Consider the following 24,629-nt stretch of genomic DNA (forward strand, 5'->3'; position numbering starts at 1 on the left):
CCCGGGATCTGAGCCGGCAAACCCTGGGCCGCTGAAGTGGAACGTGTGCACTTAACCACTGCGCCACCGGGCCGGGGCCGGCCTCAAAATTTTATATTTTAAGTCACCAAGCTTTGGGGTAATCTGTTACACAGCAATAGATACATAATACACAGAAATTTAACATAAGATATAATTTAAATATATATATATATACGCACACACACAAAATAAATTGGAAATTTTGAACATACTGTTCCATTCTTCTTGAGCTAGTTTTGTTAACATCCATGGTACAATTATAATTTCACAAAAATGCAGTTACCTAAAATGGGAAGAAAACATTGAGATTAGTTTAAGGGAGTGTTGAATGACATTTACGTTATTTCTATGCCCTTTCATTAAGAGAAAATTAAAGAATTACAAGAGCTGTGGCTTATCCCTTCTTTGTGTTTATTAGAGCAGTCCCAGAGAGGGAAGAACCACTGACATCACGTGGTACAGGTCTATCAAGTAGTCAGCTTAATTACTGGCAGATAAATGCATCCTTTGAGTCTCTTCTTAAGGTAGATTATTATTCAACATGGTTTTCATATTTTTTAAATTGTATTCTGATTTTTAATTAGCAATCTCTATATAAGAGATGTACTTTTCCACTATTCTGATTACTAAAATATTTAATCAGATCACTCCATTCCCCACATCTACCAAACAACAAAATTTATTGCACCTGGACTTAGAAGACTACTTGAGATCACACTTAGAAAAACTGTATTTATCCTGAAAATCAGCTGAAAATTGCTATCAAGATGTTACCCCTCCTCGTAAACCAAAGTCCTTTCGGCTTAAATGAGCTTTACAATGAGAAACACCCTATGGAGAATTTTGCTCTATACTGAATACATAGTGAATGGAAAGTTTCTAGTGTGATTTTATCCACAATAAAGTGATCCTGAGAAGGGTGGTACAAGCATATCTCATGCAACAAAAATCTCATATGCAAAAATTCAAACATATAAAACAGAATCTTTATGTTAACTGAAAAAAAAAACACTCAAAACTAGCCAAATTTTCTGGTGCAACAGCAGTCTTAGGAGGAAGTAGTGTGGTGTTAAGAAGATTTTGTTCTCATTGTGTTGTTTATTTCTCCATTTTTTAGGCTTGGGGCATAGGTAAATGTGCTTCCCAGAGGTAAGGTAGGGGGTATGCTTATGCAGTACCCAGTGCTTTCATGCTGTTCCGGCTCCTTATTCCTGAATGCTAGAAACCCAGGAGTCATTCCTGCTTCCTCCTTCATCTTGAGTCAGCATCCCCCCACTCCAAACCATCACCAAGTCCTGTGGATTTTACCTTCTGTTTCCATATCCCCTGACACCATCCTGGACCTAACTGTTGTTTCTTCCTTGAACTACTCCATTGGCCTCCGAAGTGGAAGTGATCTTTTTAAAATGAAAGATTGATCTTTTAAAATTGAAAATCTGATCATATCTCTCCTAGAAGCCTTCAATGGTTTCCCATTGCCTTAGGACAAAAACTAAAACTCTTAACTTGGCCCATAAAGCCTGCATGATCTGGCCCCCTCCGTTCCTCTCCAGATCCATCTGGTACTGCCCTTTTCTTGCTCTCATGGCTCCAGCCTCAGTGGGCTTCTTTCAGTTCTTCTATGGAATCACGCTCCCTTCCAACTCAGGGTCTTTGCTGATGCTAGTCCTTCAATGTGAACCACTCTTCCCCTCACCTCTTCACCTTATAAAGTCCAAGTGATCTATTAAGCATGAGCTGAAATCAGTGGCATTTTGCAGCTATCTTCCATTTGCCCCTCTAGATCGAATCTCCACCATTTTCTGTGCCCTGAGAGGCTGACCCATATGGAGTGCATCAACAGAAGATTCCAGAGAGAGGTACAAACTGTAGGAGAGTGAGGTCAGATATTTATTCTCCCAGCTCCACCCGTGCCAGGTCACCAGTGGTTGGCTATATTTCTCTATCAAAGGCCAAGGCTACTGTCAGGCAAGCCTCTCCATCTTGCTCTCTCTTGGGAATCAGGTAACTACTTCTTCCTCATGTCCCTGGAGACTGCATCACCTCTTTTTTTAAAAAGATATTTTAAAGGTATGCTTTTTTTGGTGAGGAAGATTGGCCCTGAGCTAATATCTGTTGCCAATCTTCCTCTTTTTTTAACTTTTTTTCCTCCCCAAAACCCCAGGACATAGCTGCATATCCTTGTTGCAGGTCATTCTAGTTCTTCTAGAATGTGGGACGCCGCCACAGCATGGCATGATGAGTGGTGTGTAGGTCCATGATCGAGATCCAAATCCACAAACTCCGGGTCACCAAAGTGGAGCATGCAAACTTAACTACTCAGCCACAGGGCCAGCCCCTGCATCATTTCTTATAGTTTCACTCCTGCCTACACCTTTGTAAGCAGATCCTTTATTAAATATTCATCTCTGCCAACCATTTCCTTCCAGGGCAACACTGACTGATACAATGACACACATACATTTTTACATATTGCATATATATGAATATACATACATACAAATAACTGAAACAAGTTTCATAAAACAACTTACCCTTAATGTGCGAAACATTCTATTTTTGATTCTATCATATTTTGCTTAAAAAAGTATTATAATCATGATCTACTAATGGGCCAACACCTGAAGTTTGAAAATGCCTTAAATGACACTTCTGCAAGTGACACTTTCCCACCGACTCATCAGGTTGGATCAGGATTCCTCTGTTCAAGCACTGATTGCACTCTTATTTTTAGACAGCTTTCTTCACAATTGTCATGTTTATGTCAGTTTCCCCCACTAGACTGTTAAGTTCCCTGAGAACTGGAATCATGACAAGGATGCTCACTATTGTATCCTAAATTTCAGGCACTGTGCTCAAATAAGTATTTGTAGAATGAATGAACGAATGAACAAAGGAATGAAACTCACACTTAATGTGTTATTCTTCCCAAGAGTACTTACATTTGGATTTCTAGCACATTTAATAGTGGGATTTCTAGTACATTCTCTACTAATGGGATTTCTAGTATATTTCTGGGACACAGAACATTGGATAGGGGAGTGGGCTCTACGGTACATAAACTCTTTCTTGATGTATTTAAGAGAGGATCTGATTTTAAATATGATTTATGTACATCTATTTCATAAAACTTTGGAGTCATCCTTTTCTCTTCCCTCTCTCATTCCTTATCCATCAGCAAATCCTGTCAGCATTACATTGAAAATATATTCAGAATTTCGGTACTCATCACCCCTGTCTACACACCATAATCTTTCATCAGGGTCATTATAACAGCCTTCTAATTGATCTTCCTGCTGGTGCTCTTGCTTTCCTTCACCCTCCACACAGTGACCCTGTTAAAACAGAAGTCAGACTGAGTCACTCCTCTGTACAGAAGCCTCAAACGGCTCCCGGTCTCAGAGTAAAAGCCTCCTTTACAGAAGCCTCCCTGCTGAATTTTTCTCCATTGAGAAAGTTTTTCTCACATCGCCTTCTAATGTGCCATTTACTTGCTTATTATCTTGCTCCCCGTACTAAGATGTAAGCTCTATGAGGCGAGAGATTCCTGTTGTTTTGTTTACTGCAGTATCCTTCGAGCTAAGAACAAAGCTTGGTACGTGGCAGTCATTCAATAAACTGTTTGTTGAAAAAAATGAATGAACCCATAGGGGAACCCAAATAAATGTGCAATAATTAGGAAATGTAAATCTCTGATGTCCACTAATCTATCTTATTCTAGTCTACAAGTATTTACTGAAGACCTACTATGTGTGGGCACGGGGCTTGGCGCCCCCAAGTTGGTGGGGGCAGCAGAATGAGTTCTTCTTAAAAGGCAGTAAAGTCTTTTCAGGGCAGTCCTCTTCACCGTCGGGGTCAAAAAGAAGGATGGAGGTAAGAACTTAAGTCATTTCTTGAAAAAGACAAAGTAGAAGAAGGAAAGGAGTACAAAAAAAAAAAAAAAGAAAGAAAGAAAGAAAAGAAGGAAGAGCTCCTTCTGCTTTCGTGCTCCCGGCCTTTCTCTTCCGAGAATCTCTGTTCGCCTCTTACCTGTGTGGTAAGCGGGAAAGATACCCCCTTGTTGGCGAATCAAATCTGGGGTACTCGACACCGAGGGACAGCAAGCCCTCGGGCTTCCTTTCTGCAGCTACAGCGCCCGACAACCCAGGGACCACGCTAAGGTGTTTCTATGGCAACGGTCAGCCTGGAGGACCTTTTCCTACCCTTTAGCTGGCTACCACGTTGCCTTCCTCTGTTCCAAAGTAATATATGTTGCAGCTTACAAAGATAAAACGACTTAGGGAAAGAAGTTTAAGAGTGTTTTTAAATGTGGCTTGTTTCAGTCAGATGACGATTTCTGAGGTCTATTTTTTTTTTTTTGGGCGGTCGCGGAAGACGCCTAAACTGGGGGCGGAGCAATGTTTATCCCACAAGGCCACACGACCGGGCCTCGACTTTCTCTTTCCGCCATCTTGGAGGCTGTGGAGGTGAGGGAAGCTCCTGCTGCTGAAGTTTGGGGGCAAATAACTGGGATGGGCTCAATCGTATGCGTCCGCGAGGCCCTGGTGCGGCTCGGAGGCCCTGCCAGTCAATGATTTCTGTGGATTCCAGCAAGAGAGAGGACAGGATGGAGGAGATGTGGGACTGATGGTGCTGGTCCCCTGACGCCCGGAGAACGGGTGCTCCCGTGGTCGGAGTTGCTTCCTGGACCCTAGCGGAGTGGAATAGGTGCACTTTGTCCGTCTGCAGTCCCTTTTTTGAGGCAGTGCCTCCTAAAGTCTGGGTTCTTTTTCTCTTTGCTCTTACTCCGAATCTGGCTCACTACACTCTTCCCTTTCCTCAGCTTTTTTCCCCCCCATTCACTGCTTAAAAGTCTTGTTTCTGCATGATTCTCTGACTCCTTGGTCTTCATTTCTTTCTGTTGATCGTGGCATGAGTTTTCTTAGGGCTTCCTTTTGGAGTTTCTAAGAGTTAATTTCTTTTGGAGTCTTGACACTTATTTTCGTCATCATTTTGGAGTTTGCCTAGGTGTCAGGCATTCTCTGAGGTTGGGGTGTCTTGCCAGACCGCGCTTCATGTAGGTGTTGTGGCATCATTACGTCTCCCCACACTCTTAACGTGAAATGCTGATCAAAAAGGAATTTGCCTGTGACAGGTTTAAGAAACGAGAGGGGACTAGGTGGGAAACGGGCCTTGCAAGATTTTAAACTGATTCTGTTTGTTTTAAGGCCTGCCGGAGACAGGACTTCTAAAACGACCAGTATGTCTGGAAGGTACGCGTTTTAAATACCATTGCTTTGTACTTGGAGTTTTTTTGTTTATGGGGCATGAAGCTAAATGTAAGCTTAAAACTGTTGGGGAAAAAATAAGGTGTTTGCTGTAGGTGACTTTTGGGTAGGTGTCATTACAAGTCAGTTCGCACTGGTGGTTTGTTGAAGTTAAACGAGATCTTTTAAGAGCTTATGGCTGACGTGTGTTTTGTGTCGTAGGCTGTGGTCCAAGGCCATTTTTGCTGGCTATAAGCGGGGTCTCCGGAACCAGAGGGAGCACACGGCCCTTCTTAAAATTGAAGGTGTTTATGCTCGAGATGAAACTGAGTTCTATCTAGGCAAGCGATGTGCTTATGTGTACAAAGCAAAGAAGTAAGTTTATAGTCTTCTCATGCTTTTTGAATTTTGTCTCATTTTCCTATTCAAAGAAGAATAAACAAAAGATGTTGGTAAACTAATTGGTACTGTTGTAGCTTCTACTTGGGGTCTTGGTAGGTCATAGAAGGATGTTACTCCCCTGGGTGGTGTTGGATTTAGGTGTCTTCTGCATTTAAAAAAATTACAGCTGTTACTTGTTTCAAGGACGGAGCCAATGCCTTGTATTATGATCTTAAGGTTTTTCAGAGCACTTTTTGTGTACCCTAACTCGTTTTGCTGATTCCTCGAAATTATATTTTATATACATGCTTCAAGATGTTATGTCTCTCGAGCATTGATTGTTTCTTAATCCTGGGTTCTTAAACCCATCCCAAACCAGTTAAGATCTCTAGGGACATGCTTTCATCTTTGCCCCCCCTTTCCTCCTGCAAGCAGAGTGATCTTTCAAATTATAAGTCATATAATCTGTACATTACTCAAACTCCCAACTGGTCCCCATCATGTTTAGTAAAAGCCGAAGTCATTAAGGAGCTCCTAAGCCTCTGTACATTCAGGGCTCCCTGTTTCTACTCTTAACCCAGCTAGCATTCCCCCTTTGGTATCTTCTGCCTTTCCACAAGCCAGGGCCACAGCTTCCTCAGATATTTAACACAGGCTGTTCGCTTATCTTCCAGTCTTTGTTCCAGTGTTACCTTCTCAGTGAGGCCTTCCCTGACTATTTAAAATTCCAAACAAGGGTTAAGTTCACACAGTCCACTTGTGTGGCCCGGGGTTCGCCGCTTTGGATCCCAGGTGCGGACCTATGTACCACTTGTCAAACCACACTGGTAGCCATCTCACATATAAAGTGGAGGAAGATGGGCACAGATGTTAGCTCGGGGCTAATCTTTCTCAAAAAAAAAGTAAAATTGCAAGCAAATTCCTTCCTTTCCCTACACACAAATATCCTCACATTTCTTGTCTCCCTTTCCCCCCCAGTATTGTAGCTATTACCATCTGACATTATATATATTTTACTTGTTACTTGAATATCCTCTGAAAGGGATTTATGCTTTGTAAATGGCTGTAGTTTACACAATTACAAAAAATTTCATTTGTATAGGTACTCAAATATTTGTTAAATGATGCCCCCGTCCTGTCCCCTCCCAAACCCCCAAAGTAGTGAACTACAGTTGAGTTGAGAGCCACTGGTCTAGAGGTCGGTCACCTTGAAATTGTGTCACACTATATTGGTTGCCTGGGTTCTCATGCTTTTTTTAAATCTCTTTAAAATCAGCAACACAGTGACTCCTGGTGGCAAACCTAACAAAACCAGAGTAATCTGGGGAAAGGTAACTCGTGCTCATGGAAACAGTGGCATGGTTCGTGCCAAATTCCGAAGTAACCTTCCTGCGAAGGCCATTGGACACAGAATCCGTGTGGTAAGTACAGTTATTAGCAATATGGCACCCAGTTGAGTCAAACTCGGCTCAAGGCTTGGGCTTTGACTCTAAGAACTATTGTGATTATAAAATGTCACCAGTAATGTTGCACAATTATTGGCTACTATGTCAATGTATTATGGAACATCAGATTCTTGGCATTAGAAGGAAAGTGAAGGCAAAGTATTCAAATGGCTTGTGGCTGGATTTCAGATTTTGTTAAAGCTACCTGGGGGGGAAATCGTATTTAAATGAACAGTTTTCTGGCAAAGATGTTCATTGAGCACTGAAGTAATTTCTAGAAAGTAAAAATTCAACACACCTTTTCCTGGTATAATTCTTAATATTTTCCCATCTCTTCATCATGACAGTCTTGTTAGAAGAGGTGTTATTAGCTTTATTTTATGGAAGAAACCTGATGCTCTTATTTCTAGGTCCCAGGACTTTGGCCTAAGTCTTTGACTCCAGATCCTGTAATTTTCTAAAATAGCTCCTGTTTTCTTTAGTTAGGATTCATTTAGAGTAGACATGGCCATATTCTTGAGGTCCCAGGGTACTTTTTGAACCCTGCTGAGCAGTTGAGATTTCTCATCAGAGCAAGTTTTTACTCTGTTATTAGAAGAAACAAAATTAAATGGACTTTCAGTGCTCCCAGTACTGGTTCTTAATCAAAGCATGTTCACCCAGAAACTGAAGGCTATAAAAACTCAATCCCCCCCAACCAGGGTAAAAGTTGCCATTGAATGCCTTTCAGAAATGAGTAATGGGACAGTGGGAGGAGATTTATCCATATTGTAGTACTTAATAACATTTGTAAATTTGTATGTAACATGATGACATTGTGTTCTTTTTTCCTCCCCCAGATGCTGTACCCTTCAAGGATTTAAACTTATTGAAAAGTAAATAAATAAAAGTATGGATTTGTTTTCTTGTATTTTTCTTAAATGGCTTAAAAATCTGTGCCATAAATTCAGCTGCTTTGTGCTCAAATGTGTCGTCATCAGGCATTTTCAGAGTATAAGGAACCCAGAGAGCTACCTGTAATGGTTATTACAGGCATTTAGGCAATAAGAGGGTTTTAGGATAGAATATAAGTTTTCTTTTTTTTCCTTCTCCCCAAAGCCCCCCAATATATAGTTGTATATTCTAGTTGTGAGTGCCTCTGGGTGTGCTGTGTGGGACGCTGCCTCAGCATGGCTCAATAAGCGGTGCCATGTCCGAGCCGGGGATCCGAACCAGCGAAACCCCAGGCCACCAAAGAGGAGCGTGTGAACTTAACCACTGGGCCATGGGGCTGGCCCCAGAATATAAGTATTTTAATATAAGGCCTTACAGGGTGTGGGAGTGGTACAAGTAAGCTCTGGCTGGGGACACTTGAAAGGAGTAGCTTGTAAGGTCTGTAGTGATGGAGCACTTGAACCTAGCCTCTGAAAAGCTTTTGGACAAATGGAGAAACAGCATATTCCAGGAAGGACCGAAGCCAGAAATTTTAGCCAGTGTAGATACATACCATAGAACTTCCAGATTTCCACATCAAAATGGATCTGTAACTCCTCATAACAGTATATTTCAACTTTGTTACTGAGGTTTATTAAATGTACTGGTAACTGCCCTCATTAGATTGGGAGTCAGTGAAAGAAACAAAATTATCTTGACAATTTCTTAAAGGACCTCCTAACAGTATACATTTATTCAATATAGACTGGTTGGGAAACTTGTGACTTAAAAATCAGAGTTGGGGGGGCCTGCCCATGGCTGAGGGGTTGGGTTCGTGCGCTTGGCTTTGGTGGCCTGGGGTTTCGTCGGTTTGGATCCTGGGCTCAGACATGGTGCTGCTCATTGGGCCATGCTGGGGCGGCATGCCACCTGCCACAGCCAGAGACACTCAACTACAGTACACAACTCTACTGGGGGCGGGGGGTTGGGGAGAAGAAGATGGAAAAAAAGGAAGGGGAAGATTGGCAACGGTTGCTGGCTGAGGTGCAAATATTAAAAAAAAAACCTGTTAAAAATTGTAGTTGGGAGAAATTTAAATGGAGATTATGTTGGTGGTATTTGGCAGCTCATTCAGAAAAGCAGGGATAAGATACCCTTGGGATTTGAGACTGGACAAGCATTCCGGTATATAACACTTGACTGGGAATAATGTGTAAGTTGAAAATGTCAAAATAATGCCACATGCTTAAGAAAAAGTATGTCTGTGGGGGTCAAGATTGCTAGGACGGTATGGCTTTCCTTGGCTCCCTGTTTTAATGTAGTGAAGTGCAGGATTGAGATATTTTAGCATAATATAAAGGAAACTAATCCAGGCTGCAGAATATTTTAAGTCTCAGAATGTTGAAATAAGAGTTTGAACCAAGGTATCAGTTTGCAGTATGTGGTTGTAGATGTTTGATGCAGTAGCAGCTAGTTTTTTTTGTTTTTTGTTTTTTTTTTTAAGATTTTATTTTTCCTTTTCCTCCCCAAAGCCCCCCGGTACATAGTTGTGTATTTTTAGTTGTGGGTCCTTCCAATTGTGGCATGTGGGATGCCGCCCCAGTGTGGCTTGATGAGCGGTGCCGTGTCCACAGCCAGGATCCGAACCAGCGAAACCCTGGGCCACCAAGGCAGAGCTTGCAAACTTAACCTCGGCCACAGGGCTGGCCCCAGCTAGTCTTTTTTATTAACCAATAAATCTTGACATTCTATGGAAAATGTCAACAGGAAAAGGAGTTTGCCAAACTAAACCTCTTTTACAGTTTTTTATTTGGGTTCTCAAAAGCAGGTGCTAAACAATCAGCATGCTAAAAATGTATTGGGAGGGAGGGAGAAAGACTAGAAGAAGAGGATGTAGGAAAGGATTGCGTACTAATAGCACGTGGCAGTTCTAAGGTTTGCTAAGTCCAGTGGTTCTCAAGCCAAAGTTGCTGTTGGAAGAGTCCCATGTTTCACAGAAATGGGCTTGTGTTTCTACTGCCAATTTCATTTTGCTGGCAGCAACCCTTGGGAAGTATGGCTTCAAGGCAAACGAGGTGGAGGGTGAGGAGAAGCAGCTTGGGGCCATTGGTCAATTAGGCTGTCTTCTCTAGCTCTGTGTTCAGGTCACCACAAGGTGAAATTTGGTTATTAGAACCTGAAAGATAATGAACTTGTAAAATCTAGGGTCAATGGCAGAAAGTGCCAATCTCAGACCTACTACAGTGAGATTTATCCCCCTTCAAAAAACAGCCAAAGTGGGGCTGGGCCCGAGGCCGAGTGGTTAAGTTCGCATGCTCCGCTTTGGCGGCCCAGGGCTTGGCTGGTTCGATCCTGGGCAAGGACATGGCACTGCTCATTGGGCCATGCTGGGGCTGCGACCCATATGCCACAGCTAGAAGGACTCACAACTAAAAATACACAACTATGTACCGGGGGGCTTTGGGGAGAAAAAGGAAAAATAAAATCTTAAAAAAAAAAAAAACGAGCCAAAGTAAACAAAAGTACCTGCTTTTCTGTGCCAGTTAGGCAGATGTATCACTACTCTTAAAGAAGAAGTCATTTGAGGAACCATTCAACTGGGTTATTTACTGTGACTGAAATCTTGTGGGGAACAATTGGAAAGTAAGTCCAGAAAACTAAGAAATGTCAGATTATTGCAAGGTCTTGTGTACTGTACTAAGGATTTTAGACATTATTCTTGTATGTAATAAAGTGTCATTGAAGAACTTGATTAACAGGGATGAGCAAATTCATTTTAGAAAGATCTCAGTAGCAACTTGGCATAAACTTAAGAGAAAGCCAGGTAGGCTTTGCAGTTTTTTTTTTCTTTTTTTTTTTTAGATTTTATTTTTTTCCTTTTTCTCCCCAAAGCCCCCTGGTACATAGTGGTATATTTTTTTTTTTAGTTGTGGGTCCTTCTAGTTGTAGCATGTGGGATGCTGCCTCAGCATGGCTTGATGAGTGGTGCCATGTCGGCACCCAGCATCTGAACCCGTGAAACCCTGGGCCACCAAAGCGGAGCATGCGAACTTAACCACTCAGCCACGGGGCGGCCCCGGGCTTTGCAGTTTTAAACTCAAGATTTTTGAGCACTGAAATAGAGCAGACTCCATAAACATTAACAGAATTTTAAAGCCAATTAATTGTGGAGAGGAGTCTTCAAGGGTAACATGTTCCTAGCTTTGGTTGCTGGGTAATAGTGCATTTAGAACGTTGGGGAACCAGGAGATGGTTTTGTGGCAGGAAAAGTGATGAGTTTGAGGAAGCTGGAGGATGCTCAGCTGTGAACATGTCCAGAAAGGCAAATGGGTATTCAAGTCTGGATTAGGCATATAGAGGAGAGGAAAGAATCCCCAAGGCCTGTCACTTTTGTAGGAGTTCGGTGAATGTGTGGTATTCTGGGTGGGATAGATGATGGTAGGAGAACAATGGGAGTGGATGAAGAAGTGGTAGGCATTTGGACAAAGCAGGGAAGACAAGACAGCATCCTTAGGATAACTTAAGTGCAGTGGCAAACAACCCTTACTGGCAAATTCATCCTCTTTTCCACTGATGTCATGCAGCACTTGTAGAGGAGAGGGTTCCTTATGCTCTTCTGCTCCCTTAATGAGGTTTGGTCAGTGCAAAGGTAGTCCTCAAGCCAAAGTTACAATTGAAGGAGTCTCATGTTTCACAAATGTGCTTGAATGGCTAGCAGACCATTCAAACAGCCTCTCTCCGCGATGACAGTATTGTTAGACCTAGGAACTTGAAGGTAACTGGTGCTTTTCTTTGTTTTAAATTCACAATTTCTTTGTGGTCGTGTAGTGGAAAGAGCACATGTTCTGAAAGTGATAAATTTGGTTTGGAATCCCAACTTCCACTAATTGTGGGATGATAGACACGTTATCTAATGAGTCTACTCACTTGTAAAATGCCCACCCTTTTATTATTTGAGTACATGATCTTCACCAATGAATGTAAATTCTTGGGGATTTTCTATACTTTCCTGCCCCTATAGTTTCTAGTATAGCAATTTACAATATTGAATTCATGCTGAATGACTATTCCAGCTCTGTGCTTTCAGTTCCTAGTTTTAATTCTTTGTTTCATGTGCCACAAGGAGATTTGTCCCAGTTTTCAATTTTTTATAGTTCTTCACAGCTCAGTTTTGGAGGTAGTTTCCTTAATTGCAAGGGTCCACCCAATCTCTTTCTAGGTTAATGCAGTTGCAAGTCGGCTTTTACAGAAGTTAAGGGATGGGGTTGGATAGTAAAGGACACATCATTGATTTTATGGGAAATGACTTTAGTTAAGAAAAAAATGGGCCTAAAATTGGTGAGTCAGGCTAGAGTAAAAATGGAAATTATATTCCATTCGCATTTTATACAGAAAGCTACACCATAAAAGGTTCAGCAGTTTATATGTCTTGTCTAAGCCACCTGGCATCTAGTGGGTGCATATCTTTTCCATGAAAAACAATTAGACTGAAAAACTGCCTCAGTAAAGACACGACCCACATACCACTAACCCATTGCCGTCAACATCCACTAATCTTCCCACAGCCGAGCTCACGTGGGCCACTAAACCGCATTTATTGGCCGGCTTCGCGCAATGAGACACGATGGACGTGATGCAGCTCTCATCTTCCGCGGTGAGCTTCTTATGGTGACGCTAGCCAATCGAAAAGCATCTTTCCGCCGGCTGGTCCCTCCACCCGCCCCGAGCGGCGAGGGGCGGGGCTGGCGCCGAGCGCGGAGGCGTCGCGTACTCCATGGTAACGACGCTCGGCCCAAAGATGGCGGCCGAGTGGGGTGAAGGAACGGGCTTCTCGGGTTCAGGCCCGGGCCCTGACTGCGGGCGCTGGAGAGGTTCTTTGTGGGTCCGAGGCGTCTTACTCCTGTTGGGCGGGCTCTGGGCAAGCGCCACATCTATTCCTGTCTCCTTGGGCAGTTCCCCTCCCTGCCAGCACCACGTCCCCTCTGACACTGAGGTAGGGCGACGGAGGGACGGGAGCGGGCCCTAAGAGGGTAAAGTAATACGGGAGGCGGTGGCCTAGAGGGTAGTGATTGGAACAAGGTGTACTGGAAGAGAAAGCGAAATTGGTCCAGAGACTGAACTCTTAGAGGTTTGAGAGCCGCTTTCAACTCCCTTTCTGCACTCAGCAAAGTGTCTGAGTTAGGCACTCAGAACATCACTTTCTTGTGCGGGGGGTTGTGCCCGTAGTTCTAGAGTAGTGGTTTTCAAACTTGAGTGTGCATCAGAATCACCTGAAGGACTTGTTAAAACACAGACTGCTGCCCCACTTCCCCACTTTCTAACTCTAGGTCTGGGATAATTCCCCAAGTTCCCAGACAGTTGGTGATGCTGCTTGTCCAAGGACCACACTTTGGCAACCACTGATCTAAAGGTTTGGGAAGGAACTGACGGAAGAGCCAGACAAGGGCGTTGGAGGGATATTGGGGGTTCTCTGGAGATAAAATACAGGTTTATTTTCAAGTTAGTTTATCACGGTGCTTGCTTTACCCTGTTCTCCTGCCCTGGAAGTGCCTGCTCCCTTCCCACACTAAATTTAGTTTTTCTCCCTGTCTAAATTCTTTGTCTCACTTTAAGTTCCCTAACCTTAAGACAGCCTGCTGAAACCACCCCAGCAAAATGCTCTTTGCATTTCTTAGTAGTTCTATCTGTACTCTCTTCTGGCATTCAACCAAGTACTGATATGTGGTGATGGCTTATTTTTCAGGCATGTCTTGCCTTTGTAGTTAAATTGTAATGTTCCCTGGGATAAGATTTGTGTGTTATACTTGGATTCCTCCGTCGTACTTAGCTCAGAGGAGGGCCCACAATAATCACTATTCTTTGAGGAAAGGAGACCAGTACCTGGGGCAGGGCTGCATGTTATGATTGGTTTTATAATTTGTCTTATTACTTTATCAAGAAAGATTAACTTAGAAATTTTCATTTCAGCCCAGAAATCTCATTTTTTGTGGTAATTTCCAAAAAATTCTATGCATACTGTTCATAACCATATGTGCCAAAATACTGTTTGGGGTTTGTAGCTGTATTACAGCTTTTATCATGACATTGCATTTTGGCTGAATTATTTTGTTTTTATAATCTCTTAGCAACTTCTAAATTTATAATACAATATTGTTGCCTGTAATCACTATACTGTGCATTAGTCTCCAGGACATACTTATCTACTGGTTGCAAGTTGGTAGTACCCTTAAACAACATATTTCCAATCCCCCCCCGCCATGATGAATTCTTTTTAAAACACATCCCCACAAAGCCTTATACATTTGATTTTAGGTTAAAATAAGAAAGTAGTGCAAAGAACTGCAAAATCTCTGTGCTAGAAGAACTTTAATAGCTGTTTTCTTCTAGTGTTGATTGCCAGTGTACAAATCTCCAAATTATATTTGAATATCTCCACGGATGGGGAAATTATCTCTAGAGGCAGCCCCTTTACTTTTTGAGATCGCCATTGTTAAAGTTCTTCTTTTTATAGAGCTGAAAAGTCTTCCTGAAACTTCCACCCACTATTCCTATTTATGCCTCTTGGCTGAACGAACTCCGTAGTAATAATGCTTCAGATATTAAAAGCAAGCTATTAAGTTCTTGAGAGTTCTCATCCCTAATAAATTTTCCTAGTTCCTCGTGGAGGATGTAATAGCAAGTCCTCCTAACCATTTTCTTTGCTTTAACCTGCATACAAAGTAAAGGCAAAAAATATTCATTGTACTCATATTAGTGACTGCACCTCTGTTAAATGCTTCGGGAAATTACAGTAACTTTTTTTTTTGGTGGTGATGGGGCAGTACAAAACATTTTGACTCTTTTAACTTGTTTTAAGCTAAAAGCTCTAAGCTTTGATTTGTTTTTACTTTTTATTATGTAAATTAAAACAAATCCAAAACCACAATAGTATAATGAATTCCCATGGACCCATCACCCGGCTTCAACACTTAACAATAATATTCTGTCATTCTTGTTTCAAATATATTTCCACCCATTCCCCATCCTCCTACTTGTTATTGTTACTTTTAAAAGTTTTTTTGGTAAAATTTACGTGTATTGAAATGCAACAAATGCAGTCATGTACATCATATAAAACCCACAACCCTATCACAATACAGAACATTTCCATGTCTCTAGAAAATTCTCTTCTATACTTTGCCAGTCAGTCCCTTCCATCCACCCCAGGCAACTGTTGTTCTGATTTTTTTTTTTTTTTACATTAGATTAGTTTTGCCTGTTCTAGAACGTAGTTTATATAAAAGGAACTATATAGTATACACTGTTATATGGTAGATTACATTGAATTTTCCCAGAGTAAGTCAACCTTGCATTTTGGGGATAAAGCCTACTTGGTCGTGATGTATTATCCTTATTATATACCTCTGAATTCAGTTTGCTAATAAATTGTGAAGGATTTTTGCATCTATGTTTATGAGTGATATTGGTTATAATTTCCTTTTTTAGTGAAGTTTTTGTTAGCTTTTGTTATCAGAATTATACTGACTGGCCTCATATAATGAGTTGAGAAGTGTTCCATCCTCTTGTATTTCTAAAAATTTGTATAAAATTGAAATCATTTCTCCCTTAAATGTTTGGTATAATTCATAATTGAAACCATCTGGGCCTGGATTTTTCTCTGTAGAGATTTTTTTAATACCTTTATTGAACTATAATTTGTATACCATGAAATTCACCCACTGAAGTGTCCAATTCAATGATTTTTAATAAATTTACAGAGTTGTGCAACCTTCACCACAATCCAGTTTTAGAACATTTCCATTACCCCGGATCCTTTGTGTCCATTTGTAGTCAATCCCTGTTTTCATTTCTGGCCCCTAGCAACGACTATGTAGGGAGATAAATGCAATTTCTCTGATACGAGTCTATTCATATTTTCTATTTGATCTTGTGTCAGTCTTGGTAACTTTTGTTTTTCAAGGACTTTATTTCATCTGAACTGTTCAATCTCTTGGCATAAAGTTCATAATTTATCCTTTTGAAGTCTGTAGAATCTGTAGTTATATCTATTCTTTCATTTCTAATGTAATAATTTGTGTTTATTCTGTTTTATGCTAGTCTGTTCTTGCTAGGGGGTTATTAATTTTATTAATCACTTTAAATAACCAACTGTTTGCTTGGTTGGTTATTTAAAAAATTACTGTTGGTAATTCTCTTAAATGATTGTTTTTTATTTCATTGTTTTCTATTCTTTGTTATTTCCTCTTTCTACTTATTGTGGATTTACTTTGCTCGTATTGTCAGGTGGAAGCATAGATCATTGTTTTTGAGCCTTTTTTCCTTTCTTATATAAACATTCAAAGATATAAATTTCTAAGTACGACTTTAGCTCAACAGCACAGATTTTGATACATTGTATTTTAATTATCATTTAGTTCAAAGTGTATTTATTTTCCCTGGTAATTTTTTCTTTGGTCCATGAATTATTAAAAATATTTAAAATGTAATTTCTAAATATTTGATCCTTTTCTAGATGTTATTGTTATTGATTTCTAATTTACAGAGTATTTTCTGTAAGATTTCAGTCCTTTGAAATTTGAGATTGTTTTATTTATACCTCAACATATGCTCTATTCTGTTTAACTTTTCATGTGTACTTGTAAAAATATATATATTCTATAGTTATTGAGTGTAGGTTTCTATACGAGTCAATAAGGTGAGGTGATTGATAGTGTACTTTAGATTTTCTATATTCTTACACGTTTTTGTCTAGTCGTCAGAATCTTAAAAATCTCTTAAGATTGTAAATTTGTCTTTCTTCCTTTAGTTCTGTCAGTTTTTGCTTCATGGGTTTTGAATCTGTTGTTAGGTGCATTCACATTTATACTTATATCTTTCTGATGTATTAACACTTTATCATAAAATGTTACTCTTTATTTCGGGTGATACTCCCTGTCTTGAAGTCTGTTTTGTCGGACATTAATATAGCCATTTTAGCTTGCTTATGATTAGAGCTTACTTGATATATCTCTTTTCATCCTTTCACATTTAACCTATCTGTGGGTCGGGGGAGATGTACATGTATGTTTGCTTTAGGGATTACAATATATATCTTTTGCCTATTAAAAATATTTAATGTTAATATTGCCTTATCATACTGACTAAAACCTCTAATATGATGTGGAATAAGAGTGCTGAGGGGCCAGCCTGGTAGCGCAGCGGTTAAGTGCACATGTTCTGCTTCGGGAGCCTGGGGTTCGCCACTTCGGATCCTGGGTGTGGACATGACTTGTCAAGCCATGCTGTGGCAGGCATCCCACATATAAAGTAGAGGAAGATGGTCACGGATGTTAGCTCAGGGCCAACCATCCTCAGCAAAAAGAGGAGGATTGGTGGCAGATGTTAGCTCAGAGCTAATCTTCCTTAAAAAAAAAGAAAAAGAATGCTGAGAGTAGACATCCTTGCATTGCTCCTGATCTTAGGAGAAAGCAGTGTTCCACTAGTAAGAATATTGCTTGTAGACTTTTTCTAGATGTGCTTTATGAGGTTAAGAAAATTACCTTCTATTCCTAGCTTACTGATAGTTTTTATTATGATTGGATGCTCAATTTTATTAAATGTCTTTTCTGCATCAATTGATATAATCATCTAGCTTTTCTTCTTTACTGTGTTGATATTGTGAATTATATTGTTTGATCTTTTTTGAATGATGAACTAGCCTTGCATTCCTGAGATAAAAGCTCCACTTGGTCATGATGTATTACCCTTTTTCCATTTTGCTGGATTTTATTTGCTAATATTTTGTTGATGATTTTGCATATATATTCATAAGGGATATGGGTCTCTGTGTTTTTTTTTTAATTCAGTAAGTTTGTTGGGTTTGGCATTAGGGTAATGTTGGCCTCATAGAATGAGTTAAGAAATATTCCTTCCTATTTTTTTCCAGGAAGAGTTTGCATACAATCAGTGTTGTTTCTTCCTGGTTAGTAGAATTCATGAGTGAAGCCATCTGAGCCTGGAAATTTCTTTATTGGAGAGTTGTAAACTATTTTTTTAATAGATACTAGAACTATCTATTTTTAACAGATAATAGAACTCATTTTTAAAATAGATATTGGGCTACTCACATCATTTTTTCTTGGTTGTGTTTTGGTAAGTTATTCTTTCAAAGAATTTCATTTTGTTGAAGCTGTCAAATTTATGGACATAACGTTTTTCTTGATATTCTCTTTTGATCTTTTAAATGTCTGTAATTGATTCTGATAATCAATTCCAATGTATGAGGGTTTTCCCACACACCACCAAGCAACTCTGATACCAGCTGGGTGTCCTATAGTTCAACTCAGTTCTGACACTGTCTGCACAGAGATGGCATTGGATTCCATAGATTAAGTGTTCTGTCCTACAAGGCTGCCCCTCCCATTTCAGATGCCAATCCCAAGTCCAGGTTGTCACCTGAGCTTCTGACTGAATGGCTATTGGAGTTTCCAACAACACCCTTTATGGGTTCCATTACTTTACCAGAGCAGCTCACAAAACTCAGAGAAAGAATTTACTTACTAATTTACTAGCTTATTATAAAAGGATATAACTCAAGAACAATAAGATGGAAGTGATGTATTAATAGGATAAAGTATGAAGAAAGGGTAAGGAGCTTCCATGCTCTCTGAGCAGACCACTTTTCCTGAATCTCCATGTGTTCACCAACTCAGAAGCTCTCTAGACCTCATCCTTTTGGGTTTTATGGAGGCTTCATTACGTGGACATGGTTGATTAAATCATTGGTCATTGGTGATTGAATTCAATCTCCAGCCTCTCTCTCCTCCGGGGTGGGGGTGAGGAGAAGGTACCGGCACTGAAAGCTCCAACCCTCTAATCACATGGTTGGCTCCACTGGCAACCAGTTCCCATCCTTATGTGCTTTCCAAAAGCCACCTCAGTAACATAGCAAAAGACTCTTTTATCACTCTTATCACGTAGGAAATTGCAAGGGTCTTAGGAGCTCTGTGCCAGAAATGGGATAAAGACCAAGTATATGTTTCTTACTGTAGATATTGTGATTTACAGACTTTACAGACTGTAGTGACGTATCCTGTTTTATTCTTGATATTGGTACAGTCATATCTCAGAGAGAGCACAGGTTTGGTTCCAGACCACTGCAATAAAGCAAATATTTCAGTAAAGCAAGTGACACAAGTTTTTTGGTTTCCCAGTGTATATGAAAGTTATGTTTATACTATACTGCATTCTATTAAGTGTGCAATAGCATTGTGTCCAGCAAAAACAATGTACATATCTTAATTGAAAAATACCTTATTGCTAAAAATTATCTGAGCCTTCAGGCCATAGTAATTTTTTTGCTGGTGGAGGGTCTTGCCTTGATGTTGATGGGTGGTGGTGGCTGAAGGTTGTGGTGGATGGGGTAGTTTCTTAAAATAAGACAACAGTGAAGTTTGTTACATCAATTGACTCTTCCTTCCATGCATGATTTCTCTGTAGCATGTGATGCTATTTGATAGCATTTTACCCATAGCAGAACTTCTTTCAAAATTGGAGTCAATTCTCTCAAACTCTGCCTCTGCTTTATCAATTAAGTTTATGTAATATTGTAAATCCTTTGTTGTCATTTCAACAATCTTCATAGTTTCTTCACCAAGAGTAGATTCCATCTCAAGAAACTGCTTTCTTTGCTCATCCATAAGAAGCAATTCCTCATCTCTTAAAGTTTTATCATGAGATTGCAGCATTTTAGGCTTCACTTCTAATTCTATTTCTCTTGCTGTTTCCACCACATGTACATTTACTTCCTCCACCAAAGTCTTGAACCCCTCAAAGTCATCCATGAGGCTTGGAATCAACTTCTTCCAGATTCCTATTAATGCTGATATTTTGACCTCTTCCCATGAATCACCGATATTCTTAATGGCATCTAGAATGTTAAATCCTTTCCAGAAGGTTTTCAATTTACTTTGCCAAGATCCATCAGAGAAGTCACCATCTATGGCAGCTATAGCCTTATGAAATGTATTTCTTAAATAAGCCTTGAAAGTTGGAATTACCCCTTGATCCATGGGCTGCAGAATGGATGTTGTGTGAGCAAGCATGAAAACAACATTAATCTCATTGTACATCTCCCTCAGAGCTCTTGGGTGCCCAGGTGCATTGTCAGTGAGCAGTAATATTTTGAAAGCAATCTTCTGAGCAGTAGGCTCAGCAGTGGGCTTAAAATATTCAGTAAACCATGTTGTAACAGATGTGCTGTCATCCAGGCTTTGTTGTTCCATTTACAGAGCACAGGCAAAGTATATTTAGCATAATTCTTAAGGGCCCTCGGATTTTTAGAAGGATAAGTGAGTATTGGCTTCAACTTAAAGTCACGAACTGCATTAGGCCCTAACAAAAGAGTCAGCCTGTCCTTTGAAGCTAAGAAACCAGACCTTGACTTTTCTTCTCCAGCTATGAAAGTCCTAAATGGCATCTCCTTCTGATATAAGGCTGTTTTATCTACATTGATGATCTGTTATTTGGCGTAGCCACCTTCATTAATTATCTTGGTTAGATCTTCTGGATAACTTGCTGCAGCTTCTACATCAATGCTTGCTCCTTCACCTTGCTCTTTTATGTTGTGGAAATGGCTTCTTTCCTTATGCCTCGTGAACCAACTTCTGCTAGCTTCAAACTTTTCTTCTGCAGCTTCCTTACCTTTCTCAGCCTTCATAGAATTGAAAAGAATTAGGGCCTTGCTCTGGGTTAGACTTTGGCTTAAAGGAATGTGGTGGCTGGTTTGATCTTCTATCTAGACCACTAAAACTTTTTCCATATCAGCAATAAGGCTGTTCCACTTTCTTATCATGTATTTGCTGGAGTATCACTTTTAATTTTCTTGAAGAACTTTTCCTTTGCATTTACAGCTTGGCTAACTGTTTGGTGCAAGAGGCCTACCTTTCGGCCTATCTTGGTTTTCAGCATATCTTGCTTTTGACATGCATTACTCACTAGGCTTAATCATTTTTAGCTTTTGATTTAAAGTGACAGACCTGCAACTCTTTTCACTTGAACACTTAGAGGCCATTGTAGGGTTACTAACTGGCTTAATGTCAATATTGTTGTGTCTCAAGGAACAGGGAGGCCTGAGGAGAGGGAGAGAGATGGAGGAATGACCAGTGGTGGAGCAGTCAGAATATACACAACATTTATTGATTATTTGCCATCTTTTTTGGGTGCAGTTTGTGGCACCTCCAAAACAATTACAATGGTAACATCAAAGATCACTGATTATAGATCACCATAACGAATATAATAATATGAAAAAGTTTTAAATATTTTGAGAATTATCAAAATGTGACACAGAGACATGAAGTGAGCAAATGCTTTTAGAAAAATGGCACTAATAGACTTGCTCCCTACAGGATTGTCACAAACCATCAATTTCTAAAAAACACAATATCTACAAAGCACAATAAAACGAGATATGTCTGTAATTGGTGTCCTCTCTCTCTGTCACTCTGCTTAAAAGTTTATCAATTGTATTCTCAAAGAATCAACTCTTAGTTTCATTGATTTTTCTCTGTTTTTGTTTTCCATTTAACTGATTTCTGATCTTTATAATTTCATTTCTTCTGCTTTCTTTGAGTATAATTTGCTCTTCTTTTTCTAGTTTCTTAAGATGGAAGTTTAGATCATTAATTTGAGATTTTTTCCCTAATGTATTTAAAGTTATAAATTTCCCTCTAAACATTGCCTTAGCTGCATCCCACAAATATTAATTTGTCATAATTTTATTTTCATTCCATTCAAAATATTTTCTAATCTCCCTGTGACTTCTTCTTCAACCTAAGCGTTATTTAGAAGTTTGTTGTTTGATTTTCAAATGTTAGGGCATTTCCCAGTTATCTTTCTGTAATTGCATTCTAGTTTAATTTTGTTATGGATGAAAATGTCCTTTGTATGATTTCATTTTTAAAATATTTCTTAAGGTTTGTTTTAGCCAAAAATGTGATCTATCTAGGTGAATGTTCCATGTGTACTTGAGAAGAATGTACATTCTGCTCTTGTTGGGGTAAGTGTTCTATAAATGTCAGTTAGGTCAAGTTAGCTATAGAACTACTCAGGTCTCCTATATCCTTACTGATTTTCTGTCTACTTGTGTTGATTACTGAGATAGGAGAGTTGAAGCCTCCAGCTGTAACTGTAAATTTATCTGTTTCTCCTTTCAGTTTTCAGTTTTCACTTCATGTGTTTTGAAGCTCTGCTGTTAGGTGTTTACACATTTTAGATATTATGTTTTCTTGGCAAATTGACCCATTTAGCATTATAGACTGTCCCTCTCTTTATCTCTGGTAATACTCCTTGTTTTGAAATATACTTCTTCTAATACTAATATAGCCACTCTGGTTTTCTTTTGATTAATGTTTACGTGATATATCTTTTTCCATCCTTATACTTTCAACCTCTCTCTGTCTGTATAGTTAAAATGGGTTTCTTGTAAATAGCATATAGTTGGATCTAGCTGTTATCTAGTCTGACAATCTTTGCTTTTTAATGGGAATATTCAGTCCATTTGCATTTAATGTTTACATTTAATGTGATTATTGACATGGGTGGATTTAGGTCTGCAATTTAGCTACAGTCATGTGCCGCATAATGACATTTTGGTCAATGATTTAGACAATGGCCTCATAAGATTAGTACCATATAGCCTTGGTGTAGTAGGCTATGCCATCTAGGTTTGTGCAAGTATGCTCTATGATGTTCGAACAATGAAGAAATAGGCTAATGATTTCTCAAAACGTATCCCCATAGTTGTGATGCATGACTGTATTTGTTTTCTCTTTGTTTCACTTGACTATTTTTTTGTTTCCTCTGTTCTTCCTTTAGTATTCTAATTCCTCTGTTGAAGGAGGAATTGCTTTATTTTTTAAAGTGAGATATAATTAACCTACAATAAAACACAATATATTTTTGAATGTTTGCTGTAGTGATTATAATATGTATCTTGTATTTATGACATCCACTTAAAGTTAATATTCATCTTAAATATAGAAACTTTTCAACAGTATAGTTTCATTTACACCCTGGTCCTTTTGTTATTGTTTTAAGATATATTACTTCTACATTTATTATAAACCTCACAATTACAATTCTGTAAGTTTAGCTTTAAACTAAAGAATCTCTTTAATGTCTCTAAAGAAATAAAAAGAAGAAAAGAAATATGTGCATAATTGTGTTGAGGGTCTCCAAGACCACCTCAAGTTTGGTGATTTACTAGAAGAAGTCACAGGACTCAGCATATAGTCGTACTGACAGCTAAGATTTATTACAATGAAAGGATACAATGCACAATCAGCAAAGAGAAAAGGCTCATACAGCAAAGACTGGAGGAAACCAGGCACAAGCCTGCGAGAGTTCTCCCCTAGTGGAATTCCATAGGACATGCTTAATTCCTTCAGCGGTAACTTGTAACAAGAAGCACAAAATGTTGTCTGTTGGAAGTTCATCTGAGCCTAGGAGACCTGGATTTTTAATTTGAGGTTGGTCATGAGGCACAATTTCAGTCACTACAATTCCAGAATCTAAGAAGTAAAGCGTGCAACATAAACTATATTGTTTCTATTAACAGTTTAGACACAATGAACCTTCCTTATCACTTAGGGAAGTTTTATATCAGCATAGGGAACTGTTTAGTGTTCAAGTTCCCAGACCAGCAAAAGGTCAAACTTGCAAGCAGGCTTTTCTAAAGATAGCAGTCTTAGACCTGCCATGTTAACTCTTTTCTGCACAATAGTTTTTGTATTTACTCACATGTTTACCATTTCCAGTCGTCCTTGCTGTTTCCTACAGATCTGGTATAGACTGAAAATTTGTGTCCCCTGCAAATTCTTATGTTGAAATCCAAATTCCCAGTGTGATGGTCAGGAGGTGGGGTCTTTGGTAGGTGATTAGGTCATGAGGGCAGAGCCCTCGTGAATTTGACTAATACCCTTAAGAAAGAGATCCCAGAGAGCTCATTTGCCCTTTCTGCCAGAGGGACACAGTGAGAATATGGCCTTATGAAACAAGAAGAGGGCTTTCACCAGACATCCAATCTTCTGGCGTCTTGATCTTGGACTTGCCAGCCTCCAGAACTGTGAGAAATAAATTTCTGTTGTCTAAAAGCTACCTAGTTTATAGTATTGTATTATAGCAGCCTGGACTAAGACAAGATTCAAGTTACCGTCTAGTGTCATTTCCGTGACCATGAAGAACTTTCTTTAGTATTTCCTGTAGTGCAGGTCTGCTGGTGATGAATTCTCTCCATTTTCATCTCTCTGAAATATCTTTATGTCCTCTTCATTTTTGAAGGGTAATTTCATTGGAGATTGACAGTGTTGAACATCTTTCTTTTAGCACTTTAACTTTTTGTTCCACTGTCTTCTAGTCTCCTTTTTTTTTTAAATTAATGACTGTTTTTTAGAGCAGTTTTAGATTCACCACAGAATTAAGAAGAAGGTACAAAGATTTCCCAAATACTCTGTTCCCCCTTCACATGCATAGACTCCCCCATTATCAACATCCCCAACCAGAGTGGTACATTTGTTACAACTGATGAACCTACATTGACACATCATAATTACCCAAAGTTCATAGTTTACATTAGGGTCCACTC

General features: G+C 39.5%; 3 protein-coding genes across 9 annotated transcripts in view; 2 read left to right on the forward strand and 1 right to left on the reverse strand.

The window, feature by feature from the left end:
- The window catches only part of IQCG (IQ motif containing G), a 42,900-nt gene extending 38,620 nt beyond the window's left edge, over window positions 1-4,280 (reverse strand). For 2 of the 5 annotated variants that reach the window (XM_070583632.1, XM_070583631.1), the window contains exons 1-2: window positions 4,051-4,191; window positions 234-304 (exon numbers count right to left, since the gene is read on the reverse strand). In XM_070583632.1, the coding sequence (XP_070439733.1) occupies window positions 234-271 (38 nt within the window). In that variant the 5' untranslated portion in view covers window positions 272-304; window positions 4,051-4,191. Of the gene's footprint in view, window positions 1-233; window positions 305-4,050 lie in introns of all 5 variants that reach the window. The other 3 variants (XM_070583628.1, XM_070583629.1, XM_070583630.1) reach the window with 3 other exon arrangements.
- A 115-nt stretch (window positions 4,281-4,395) lies between these two features.
- Window positions 4,396-7,994, forward strand: RPL35A (ribosomal protein L35a). Of its 2 annotated transcripts, none has more exons than XM_008518373.2 (5): window positions 4,396-4,487; window positions 5,229-5,273; window positions 5,490-5,642; window positions 6,925-7,069; window positions 7,933-7,994. In XM_008518373.2, the coding sequence occupies exons 2-5, from the start codon at window positions 5,263-5,265 to the stop codon at window positions 7,954-7,956; spliced, it is 333 nt and encodes a 110-aa protein (XP_008516595.1). In that variant the 5' UTR covers window positions 4,396-4,487; window positions 5,229-5,262; the 3' UTR covers window positions 7,957-7,994. The 2 variants fall into 2 exon arrangements, with proteins under 2 accessions (XP_008516595.1, XP_008516596.1); XM_008518374.2 differs by having other exon boundaries at window positions 4,447-4,728.
- A 4,576-nt stretch (window positions 7,995-12,570) lies between these two features.
- The window catches only part of LMLN (leishmanolysin like peptidase), a 75,433-nt gene continuing 63,374 nt past the window's right edge, over window positions 12,571-24,629 (forward strand). Inside the window, exon 1 of one of the 2 annotated variants that reach the window (XM_008518376.2) lies at window positions 12,571-12,659. In XM_008518376.2, the coding sequence (XP_008516598.1) occupies window positions 12,630-12,659 (30 nt within the window). In that variant the 5' untranslated portion in view covers window positions 12,571-12,629. Of the gene's footprint in view, window positions 12,660-12,741; window positions 12,999-24,629 lie in introns of those variants that run through there. The other variant, XM_008518375.2, reaches the window with a different exon arrangement.

Source organism: Equus przewalskii, chromosome 18 (genome assembly GCF_037783145.1).
Source record: "Equus przewalskii isolate Varuska chromosome 18, EquPr2, whole genome shotgun sequence".
NCBI lineage: Eukaryota > Metazoa > Chordata > Mammalia > Perissodactyla > Equidae > Equus > Equus przewalskii.